Source organism: Salvelinus alpinus, chromosome 18 (genome assembly GCF_045679555.1).
Source record: "Salvelinus alpinus chromosome 18, SLU_Salpinus.1, whole genome shotgun sequence".
NCBI lineage: Eukaryota > Metazoa > Chordata > Actinopteri > Salmoniformes > Salmonidae > Salvelinus > Salvelinus alpinus.
In genome coordinates this window covers 1,398,399-1,410,755 of record NC_092103.1, presented here as the reverse complement: position 1 = coordinate 1,410,755, position 12,357 = coordinate 1,398,399, and the positions used below count along the sequence as shown (strand labels likewise).

Below are 12,357 nucleotides of genomic sequence, written 5' to 3'. Positions count from 1 at the left end.
CTTGTTGTTTGTAAAGTCAAATTCAAAAGGCACTTGCACATTTGAGCTATCTTTTTTGCAGGTGCATGGCAACAGCCGGATAGGATGAGGAAAAGAGGAAAGAACCCACACACTGCTCTTGATCGTATCACTGATCTTTAATAAGCCTTATGTATCGACCTCACGTCCTTCGTCAGAGCTTTTGTGAGTGTTTTAAATTAGCACCCTTATGTAGACCTAGCCACACCCACATCCGTTCCACGCATCGAAAGGGTTTGGAGGCGAAGGAAAAACAAATAAGTGCTACCAAATATAACAATATGCATTTCATAAATATTCAAATAAAGTGTGTACATAAAACGTATTAAACACGTCTGTAAAACCACAATGAGGACATCGACCTACCAAGCAAGGGTACAATGTAAGAAAAACATCAGCGTAATCTGAAATAGGGGCATAATTCATGTTCAAATTCACAACATAACATACATAGGCATTTCATAATTAAGACCTTTAGGAAATAATGTCTGGAGGGTGAAAATCTAAAAACATTCTGGATGATTTTCTTTTGTGGCTGGCAGCTGGCACAGACCAATTTATCCGTAAATAAAACATGCCAGTGTTTCTTGATCGAATCTCCCACTTTTCACGAGTTAAAAGTATATGTAGTTGTGAACATTACAGAGTGTTCTTATGTTTAGCGGGTCTTTTTTGTAGCAGTTCATGTCTTGTTTTCCCCAATGCCAAATTAAGAGCTTCTTCCACACATTGTGTAGAATAGCCTCTTCTTAGAAACCTATTGCGCATCTCTGCTGCTTTTTCCAGATAGTCCTGAAAATTATTTGTTGCAAGTTGGGGAGGAGGGGGTTTCACACCTAGCTCAAGTTGGGGAGGGGAGGGAGGGGGGTTCACACCTAGCTCAGCTTGTCACGCGGGACTAAGTAGGTGAAAAGAATCAGACGCAGAGAGAGAGCCGCTTGGAAAAAACTATTCCTTTTACTGCTTAACAAAATATGAAGCCCGAACATACAGGGCGCAGAAAAACACTTGCAACAACCCAACATACAACGCACGTAACAAAAAACAATCCCGCACAAAACAAGGGCGGGTCAAACTCCTAAATATAGGGAAGCTCATTACGTAACAAAAAAAACACAGGTGCAAATAATCAGAAAACACAAACAGACAAACGAAAAAGGGATCGGTGGCGGCTAGTAGGACGGTGACGACGACCGCCGAGCACCGCCCGAACAGGCAGGGGAGCCAACTTCGGCGGAAGTCGTGACACAGCTATTAGACAATTCTTTATTAAAGGTTGAATAGTCTATTGTTCAGCTAATAGCCCATCCTGCTACGCTTGTGAAAAACGAATAATAATAATTTTTTCCCTTTCCACGTTAAAGATTCCAATTGATAAAGTGTCTTTAGCCACAATCGGCCTCAACCCCAATTAATACATTTGGGCACAGTCGATAGTGTGCTGGACTTCGGGCTAGAATGTTGAGGGTTCGAAACCTGTTCCCTGCTTGCTATAATGAATGAGTTTGATACACCTGGTATTGGATATGGCTGAAAAAAAATAGCTGAATAGCGATTTTCGTAAATTAACTTTATGACAAAAACATATGCACAATCGTTTGTCTCTACATTAACTAACATATTCCTCTCAATTGTACATGTTTTGCTTGAGTCGTTATGACGTTATAACTACATACATTTGCTTCCCGTAATGTTTTGTCAGCCATCTTTGCTGAAGTCACCAGGGACGGGTGGCCCGCGTCAAATTTGTCATTGGAATTACTCAATATGATTGGTCATATAAAAACCTTGGGACCCAAATGCATAGTGAGTGCTCTAACTCCCCCTTGTGGTGGTCTGGAGCAATGAAGCCGTGACGCTGGGTACCTCTAAGTCCCGTGGTGTAAGCAACTTTTAAAGAAGGAACCACTGTTGGCGTACAGAGACACATTATCAGCAACCATCACTCCTGTGTTCCAATGGCACGTTGTGTTAGCTAATCCAAGTTTATCATTTTAAAAGGCTGATTGACCATCAGAAAAACCTTTTGCAATTATGTTAGCACAGCTGAAAACTGTAGTTCTGATTAAAGAAGCAATAAAACTGGCCTTCTTTAGCCTAGTTGAGCATCTGGCGCATCAGCATTTGTGGTTTCGATTACAGGCTCAAAATGGCTAGAAACAAAGACCTTTCTTCTGAGAAACAAACGCCTCACAAGTCCTCAATTGGCAGCTTCATTAAATAGTACACGTCTCAACGTCAACATTAAAGAGGCGACTCCGGGATGCTGGTCTTCTAGGCAGAGTTGCAAAGAAAAACAATGTCTACACTGTATTTCTGATCAATTTTATGTTATTTTAATGGACAGAAAATGTGCTTTTCTTTAAAAAAACAAGGACATTTCTGAGTGACCCCAAACTTTTGAACGGTAGTGTATATGCATTACTAGTGCAATATTCTACAAGCATTAGATGCTATATGCTTTGTACTTTGTATAAGTGTGTGGCCATGTTGAAATGTGAGTTTTGCAGGCAACCTCTCCAGGAACATATCCCATAATATTTGTAGTTATAAAGCACTCAATTGAGGAGAAACACCTAGACCACCTAGATTATATCATAATATTTCCCAAATATTGATATAGTAGAAATATAGTATATTATGAGCAAATTCATTTAAAAAACAACAACTTTAAAATGGAAAAGTTATTTAGAAAAAAACCAGCATTAAAAACAAATAGATGCCCTGGTTGCATTACATACATGTGCCCCTTTTTTCAATCGTTATAATAATTATGTTTCTGATTTTTATTGATTATCGTTCTTTATGACTTTAGTTAAATGGTCACTAATAATGGCCAAGTTTGTCTATTTTGCTCTTAGAAAGGAAAATGCTTGTATCTAGGGTTGCAACAATCTGGTAACTTTCCACAAATTCTCAAGTTTTCCAGAAATCCAGGAGGATTCCCATATTAGCTGCATATTCCCTCCTGAATCCAGGAATATCCCATCTGGGACTTCTGGAAAACCTGGGAATTTTGTGGAAAGTTTCACGAATTTTGCAACCCTAACAGAAGCTAAGTGGCATCATATCATGTGTACAAGCCGTGTCTGGTAAAGCCTGGTCAAGCTGGGTAACTTCCTCCATGGTATCACGTGCCCAGATCAGCCAGTCTTTGGCTGCCCTGGCTGGCCTGGGCCTAGGGATGGGGTCAGGGTGCTGCTCATACCTAGGTGTGCAGGCGAATGAATACGGAGGCACATGCAAATGCGTTCTAGCTTCCGTCCAATCGCCGGAAGGGGTTCCAGTTGGGGGTCAACACCAAACCAAAAAAGGGACGGATCTGGGACAGATCTGACACCCTACCGGATAGTCAGTGAAATGCACTGCCACTGACTTCCATTTATTAACACAATTGGACTTTGACTTAATTTTGAAAACAATCAATGTTACCAATGTAATTTTTTTTGTAAAATTAAGGTAAATTGATGGAAAGAGAGGAGGAAAGAAAGAACAAAGATAGTGCAGCTTACAAGTCATGCATCGCGATGGCAGACGGACACAGTGCTGTGACGGAGGGCAAACACGATAAAAACAGATAGATACACATGACACGGCACAGGCAGGGCATGACAGGGCACCAACCCAACACAGTGCAGTATCAACAGCAAGGTGTGGTCATGGTCTTACCGATGCGGTCCAGGCGGTCGATGGCTACAGTCTCGAAGGCGCGGCGCATCATGGGGTACTCCTCCAACACCACGTTGAAGTGATCCACAGAGAGGGAGAAGAGACGGCAGTAGGTGTCGGCGCGAACGCTCGCCGTGCGTCTCCCCTTCGTCAGCAGACAAATCTCTGTCGAGAAAACACAATGAGACAATAAGCTCAATTCTTACTTTTTGATGTCACTGAAATAATGCACTGTTTCTGTTTGCTCATGAAAGAAAGAGAGATACCCACACTTTTGAACACTCCTGCAGTTGTATTGTGCAAGAAGACCTTGGGTCTGTCTGTAGGTATCTTATCTTTCTTTCATTACTACTGGATGTGTGTACACTACTTATAAACTCTTTCTGTTTGGTGTCTATGCTGACTAAGGCTTCATGGCCAAAATGCGTTCCATTGTCAGTAATACCTTTGTTTGTTAGAACTGGAGAGCTCTGATAGACACACATGGAGCGAGGAAGCAATGGACTGAGTAATTACAGCCATAACAAAGACCAGCTCTAACCTAATCTGGGGTGTGCAACCTCCAACATTGGACAAATTACCATATAAATGAAGAATGAGCAGTTTCCAAGGTACAGCTGGATCTGGTGGCATGATAACCTAATGTGCATGTAAATAAAGTGATGGCCGCTGCGTTGTAACTAGAGCTATGCAGAGTCAATTCATCATGTTGTCACTTTGAGCTAATGAGTCGGAAAAATCACTTTATGTACTGCTGGCTGCTGCCACTGCTGCTGTCTAGTGTTGAGTATGTACAGTACATACTGTATACTGTATAGACACAGTGGCCAGGATTGAAACAAAGACAGATTACAACCTGGTGAACTGTGATTTAACTTTGAAGATGATTTCATCCTGAGCCGACATCCACAGCAATTGCAGCGATCATGATCTCGGTGATCATCAGGGCAACTGCCTTTAAAACTGTATCGCTGTGCACAGGTATAGTTCATCCTTGATGGATTGAATCCTGGCCTCATTGCTTGACTTGGACTGAAATAGGTGCTGGTATTCATTTGGGTGCTGTTTATATATAGGTGCAGGAACTCTGCAACACTTTCCAGCTTATATTCTATAAGAGGAAAAGGAGCTCAGCAGTAAAGAAATTTGAGGTGCTGGTTCTCAGCTCCGGTGAGCTTGGCCTGTATGTAGCGAGTGTAGTCCCAATACTTTTGCTTCATATCGAAGTGGTAGACAGAACTCTGCTGATGCCCTGGTCCTTATCCCAGACCTTCAGTACCCACCCAGATGACATGTACAATATGTTAGCCACTGGGACCTAATGTGCTAGACTTGCTTCCCTAATTCCTAGACCAATCACTCTGCCCTTGGACATGTTACCCATCAAATTTGACTGACGCCATTCTTGGATCTAATTCAGGAAAGGTAATTATCAACCCTGCTACTGTGGGGTCAGACCATCCAAACAGACCTATCAGAAAAGAGGGTCACTGGGAAAGTAAACCTTGCACATCTTGTCCCCAGGGGCTAGCTGATGTTAGCTGATGCTAGGGTAACTATTTATTGATCGTGTAGTGACAAACACGTCCATATGGTGCAATATTTTCTTTAGAGCAGAACAGTGAGTCATATTTGCAGCACAGTGAATGAAAGGAGGTATGATTAATTAGAGGAAAATGCCCTTGACATTCACAGCCTAGATTTCCTCTGTGAAAAGCATTAGCTGCTAGAGCTGCCTGCTGTATCCCGCAGGATATGAAAACAGCACGCTCAAGCTGCGAGTGTGAACAAGGTGTTAGTGCTCTTACAATGGAAAAATCTCCTCATAAGTGCAATCTATGTTGGCACAGAGAGACTCCATGGGGTGCAATATGACAGGAGGCGGCCACACTGGATGCGTCTGAAATGCCACCCTGTTCCCTATGTAGTGCCTACAGGGTTCTTGTCAAAAGTAATGCACTGCATAGGAAATGCCATTTGGGACACAGCCAGAGCCAAACTGCCACACTGTCCCCCCTCTGTACCCATAACCTCTTCACTCTAATTACTTCCTTACCATCCCAGTCCAATAGAGAAAGAGAGAGACAAAAAATAATGAGCTAGCAATAAGAAATGTACAGCAGCTAAGAGCAGATATAGAGTTGGTTTCTCCTCCTGGCGGCCCAGAGGAGAAAGGTTAGCTGTTAGCCGCCTGAGTGGGCGAGCAAAGAGAAGGTGTTTCTGTCACTCTCACGAATGAATGGACAATCAGTTAGCTTATCTCTCCTGTCCTGTATCTCCTTCAGGGCAAACAGTGTGGGAACAGAGCCCAGCCATCCAGCCTTGTTGCAAAGTCATCTTGATGACAAGCAGACCTGGGTTCAAATAATATTCATAGTATTTGAACCCAGATCTGTTGTGGGAATGAGGTAGACTAGTCATCTGGACAACCATGCCTCGAAGTGTGAGGCCTAGGAGAGTGTGACTCGCCGCTCCACATGATCTGATGTGTTTCTTCATCGCCCCTTCCTGTTACATGTCATCACCATTGACCCCTGGGGAACCCTGGGTAATTTGCCATCACTTCATGTGTCATACATCTCATTTCCCCATGGACCCAAGAGCTGGGCTATGTTATTATTTTGATAATGTGGTTTAGTGGATGAGAAGTAGTGAGTCTCCTGACTAATGCTAATCCAGTATTCAATATGGTAATGATATTCAATATCCAGTGGCACTGGGTGCAGCTAGCCTAGCATTGCCGGTTATGGCCTGGTCCAATGGCCGCTATATTATGATGCTGATAGTGTGGTTCAGTGGAGGGGAAGTAAGGAGTTTCCTGACTGGACCAGCTGCTCCAAAGTTAGAGCTCATCTCTTACTGCCATACTCATGCAAAGACAAACAGACGAGGTAAAAATATCACTACCCACCAGATGGGCAGCTGGCCGGAAAAGGGGCCTGGTTTCAGCATAACATGGTAGAATGACTGGCCACACACACACACGAGCAGCACACATGCACACACATGCACACACATGCACACACATGCACACACATGCACACACACACATGCACACACACACATGCACACACACACATACACACACACACACACACACACACATACGCACACACACACACACACACACACACACACACACACACACACACACACACACACACACACACACACACACACACACACACACACACACACACACACACACACACACACACACACACACACACACACACACACTTTGTGCATCAAAAGAAGTGGAAGCTTTGTTTCATTTCAAATTAGATTTCCCATCCATTTGGGGGCTTACAGTGCCACCACCACACACATCAAGCTCAAACTAAACAGAGTTCACTGGTGACACCCCTGAAATTCCCTATATAGTGCATTACATTTGACCAGAGCCTTATGGGCCTTGGTCAAAAGTAGTACACTATATGGATAATAGGGTGTCATTTGGGACGTTCCCAAAAAGTGCAGAGCTGAAGCAGTACACTACAGTACAATCTCTAGATGGAGCTGCTAACTGCAACTTCGCTGTGACCTATTCTGATTACAGCCTTAATTTGCCCATGTCATAATACAGTTCAAGTCGGAAGTTTACATACACCTTAGCCAAATACATTTAAACTTAGTTTTTCACAATTCCTGACATTTAATCCCAATAAAAATTCACCACTTTATTTTAAGAATGTGAAATGAGAATGATTTCTCATCTTTTATTTCTTTCATCACAATCCCAGTGGGTCAGAAGTTTACATACACTCAATCAGAATTTTGTAGCATTGCCTTTAAATTGTTTAACTTGGGTCAAACATTTTGCGTAGCCTTCCACAAGCTTCCCACAATAAGTTGGGTGAATTTTGGCCCATTCCTCCTAACAGAGCTGGTGTAACTGATTCAGGTTTGTAGGCCTCCTTGCTCACACCTTGACTTTGTCCTTAAGCCATTCTGCCACAGCTTTGGAAGTATGCTTGGTCATTGTCTATTTGGAAGACCTATTTGTGACCAAGATTTAACTTCCTGACTGATGTCTTGAGATGTTGCTTCAATATATCCACATATTTTCCTCCCTCATGATGCCATCTATTTTGTGAAGTGCACCAGTCCCTCCTGCAGCAAAGCACCCCAACAACATGATGCTGCCACCCCCATGCATCATGGTTGGGATGGTGTTCTTCGGCTTGCAAGCCTCCCCCTTTTCCCTCCAAACATAACGATGGTTATTATGGCCAAACAGTTCTATTTTCGTTTCATCAGACCAGAGGACATTTCTCCAAAAAGTACGATCTTTGACCCATGTGCAGTTGCAAACTGTAGTCTGGCTTTTTAATGGCGGATTTGGAGCAGTTGCTTCTTCCTTGCTGAGCGGCCTTTCAGGTTATGTCAATAAAGGACTCGTTTTACTATGGAAATAGATACTTTTGTACCTGTTTCCTCCAGTATCTTCACAAGGTCCTTTGCTGTTGTTCTGGGATTGATTTGCAGTTTTCCCACCAAAGTTCATTCATTTCTAGGAGACAGAACGCGTCTCCTTCCTGAGCGGTATGATGGCTGCGTGGTCCCATGGTGTTTATACTTGCATATTATTGTTTGTACAGATGAACGTGGTACCTTCAGGCATTTGGAAATTGCTCCCAAGGATGAACCAGACGTGTGGAGGTCTACAATTTTCTTGGCTGATTTATTTAGATTTTCCAATTATGCCAAGCAAAGAGGCACTGAGTTTGAAGGTAGGCCTTGAAATACATCCACAGGTACACCTCCAATTCACTCAAATTATGTCAATTAGCCTATCAGAAGCTTCTAAAGCTATGACATAATTTTATGGAATTTTCCAAGCTGTTTAAAGGCAAAGTCAATTTAGTGTATGTAAACTTCTGACCCACTCGAATTGTGATACAGTGAATTATAAGTGAAATAATCTGCCTGTAAACAATTGTTGGAGAAATTACTTGTGTCATGCACAAAGTAGATGTCATAACCAACTTGCAAAAACTATAGTTTGTTAACAAGATATTTGTGGAGTGGTTGAAAAACTAGTTTTAATGACTCCAGCCTAAGTGTATGTAAACTTCCGACTTCAACTGTATGTCATAACAGCTGACATAACTTGCCATAATATGGTCGTAACACTGTTATGACATATGTGTTATTTTATGGCTGGTTATTACACCTACATAATAGTGTCAAACCCCACATTTATTCAAATTCGTTTCTTCCCTGCCAAGAAGTCTCCTTTCATTTGAAAGTTTATTTCTTAAATCATTTGTTTTGTTGTAATGAATTCTTCAGTCATGTTTTTTTCACAATTCTTTCATCATAGAAAATACACTTTATGACACTGTCATGAAGCATTATGACCATCCTCTGTCACTTTACTTAGACTAAGAAAATACACTTCATGACACTGTCAAGAAGCATTATGACCATCAAAGTCATATATGCCAGATAGGCCTATCAGATACATGCCCATCTTGTCCTCCTCCTGAAATCTGCTCCTGCATTCATCCCAGTTATCAGCAACAGAGCATTGGGGTAGGTGTATGTCTGACATCAATGTGTGCGCAATTACAATGATAATTTAACAAGGTAAATTTCAAAAGATTTTATATATGCCACTTATGCCAAATGCCACTTAATATAATGTTTACATACCCTACATTACTCATCTCATATGTATATGTATATACTGTACTCTATATCATCTACTGCATCTTGCCATCTTTATGTAATACATGTATCACTAGCCACTTTAAACTATGCCACTTTATGTTTACATACCCTACATTACTCATCTCATATGTATATACTGTACTCTATACCATCTACTGCATCTTGCCTATGCCGTTCTGTACCATCACTCATTCATATATCTTTATGTACATATTCTTTATCCCTTTACACTTGTGTGTATAAGGTAGTAGTTGTGGAATTGTTAGGTTAGATTACTTGTTGGTTATTACTGCATTGTCGGAACTAGAAGCACAAGCATTTCGCTACACTCGCATTAACATCTGCTAACCATGTGTATGTGACAAATAAAATTTGATTTGATTTGATATATCATAAACATACTGTTAACACGTAGGCTATGGTGTAATGGAATGTGTTGTCTTGTGTGGTAGGCTTTGAGGGTTTTGATACTTATGTAGGAGTCATAACCAGCTATTGAATAACGTAGTACAGTATATGTCACAACAGGTCTAAATAAGTGTCATGAAAGTGTTATGACCATATTATAATAGGTTATGACAAGTTATGTCAGTGGTTATGAAATATTATGACATGTTTATGAATGTGCCATAACTTGTTATAATGCTGGGTTGTCAAGTAAAGTGTTACCGTTTCACTGGTCCACTATGTTCTAATCAGATTCAGCCCTGTCTACAGTATTGTTTTGTGCTGTGTCAGGACAGGACAAGTCTGACTTTGCCCACGGAAAATAATGACATGAAAGCTGAATGAATTCAGGGAATTTATATTAGTCAATGATTTATTTGATTACAATACAATACATTTGTACTGTTTTTGATTGCTTCGCTGTTTTTACCTGGTTTCAATTCAATTCAATATTTGGACTAAATCAGATGTGAGGTTATTCGGACAGCAGGGGAGTTTGAATGAAAGAATTGTCCACTCATTCATTTCTTGATTCACATCTTTCTTCCCAGGCAGGCCATATCTATCTGGAAGATTACATGATTGCACGCCACACAGCCAGCCAGAAGATATACTTAGAATCTTAAGTCGTCTTTCCGTGGGAAGGGGGTTGAACTTGGATCAAATGAAAAATGAAATGTCCCTCTGAAAATAGTTAGCCTGCTTCTCTCTTTTTTGCACAACAAGGAGCCACCCCAGAACATTTGGCAATGTAAACAACTGCCTTTTAAATGGATAGTTTGATGAAAAAATATTTGATGATTTGTATAACGCTCTAGCGGGATGGGTGAATTACTCCCTCAATTACGCAGAAGGAACATTCCCTGTTTTTATTTTTTATTTTTTATATATTTTTTTTTTATTTTTTTTTCTTTTGGGGGGTGCATTCCCTGTTGGCTGCTGCTACAGACCCCAATGCAGAGCAGACAGACATGCAACCTTTTTTTGTCCTCTGGGTGATCTGAGCCCTGATCCCTGGCTTGGCCTGTCCTCTCTTCATCCCCCTCAACCCCGCCTTCCACCACCCCATCCAGATGAACGTTATGTAATATGAGAAGCTAACTCCCGTCCCAAAATGTTTTATCTGCAGTGATGGGACTTGACAAACATCAAAGCAAAGGCAAAAGAGGATTTGAGTGGATGGAGTGAGTCTGAGTACGCCTACACAGTGGTCCTTGACACAGTTACCTGTTTCCGTATTATAGCTTGGTGTCTGTCTAAGCGAAAATTGGTACTGTAGAAAACATGCAGGATGTCTTTTGTTTTCTCTACGTACCTCCAAAGTAGGAGCCGTCAGTCAGCTTCATCTCTTTGTTGAGCTTGGTGATAACCCTGGCCACACCATGTTGGATGAAGTACATCTTCTTGCCCACGGTGCCCTCTCTGATGATGTAATCGTTGGGTTGGAACACCTCGAACTTCAGCTTGCTCAACATGCCCGTCACGAAGTTGGGGTCTGCGTTGGCGAACAGTGGCATGGTAGCCACAAGCTTCCGGCAGTTGAAGTTCACAATTTCCTAAAAAAAAGAAAATATAGTTTTTGGTACTTAAATACTTAAACAATTGTATGTCTATAACAAAAGGGAATAAGAGTGGTGATAGCAGTCAACCCTGACGTGTCCCTCTAATCTAATTCATGAATAATTTGTTTATTGGATTTTAGACAGATGAATAATCCAGGAAAGCAATGTCTTTTTGTGAGTTCTCCAATTTCCCTTTTCTGTTGGTTAAATAATACACAATAACAAATGGTATTATTTTAATGTGAGTTCATCCAAATTCAACAGGGAATCTCAGATTACATATTTTCTCTCTATTTGATTGAATGTATGATAGTTACGTCCATAAGATCCGCTTTTAATATCTCTGAGCCACTTTTCATCACTCTTTGGGGAACTTGTGCGCTATTGTCTATCAAATACGATGATCATTGCCTCAGTAGAGGCCAGTCATTCTGGTCTCCTCAGACACAACCAGCGATTGCTTTATGTATGGGGTCATTCAGGGGTGGTTAATAAAATGCTCTGTTTCCATGTTTTAGCTTGGTATATGTTCAAGGTATAAGGAAAAAAAAGGTTCTGTAGAAAATAGTCAGGAACTATTGTCTGATGATGATGAGTTTGACCTCAGTGAAAGCCAGTCATCTTTCTCGTCTCCTCAGACACATCAACCCTCAGATATTGTTGGAGATTGTTTCCTGTATTGGGATGTTTACTTACTAGCACCTCCCATACCCACCTCTCCAATCCCCTCTACTCCTATGTCTCCGTCTCTGTAGCTTCACTGTGCCATTCAGATTTAGCACCTCGACCCTCCGCTCCTCAGTCTGCCATGCAGAGAGACAAACTGACAGAGCCTGGCCTTCACTGCTCCACTAACCCCTTACTCACTTCTTGTGAGGGATGATGACTCTCCAATGGGAGCATCCAGGCCAAAGTGACATCAGCCAATCTCCTGTCTGGCTGGGCTTGATGCTGTTAGCTCAGTACTGAGACAACAGTAGCAGTG

General features: G+C 41.6%; 1 protein-coding gene across 1 annotated transcript in view; it reads right to left on the bottom strand.

Moving 5' to 3' along the window:
• Positions 1–12,357, bottom strand: part of LOC139543486 (potassium/sodium hyperpolarization-activated cyclic nucleotide-gated channel 1-like) — a 202,446-nt gene that overhangs the window by 23,730 nt on the left and 166,359 nt on the right. Inside the window, exons 6-7 of the mRNA XM_071349592.1 lie at positions 11,126–11,366; positions 3,688–3,852 (exon numbers count right to left, since the gene is read on the bottom strand). Coding sequence (XP_071205693.1) covers positions 3,688–3,852; positions 11,126–11,366 — 406 coding nt within the window. The remainder of the gene's footprint in view (positions 1–3,687; positions 3,853–11,125; positions 11,367–12,357) is intronic.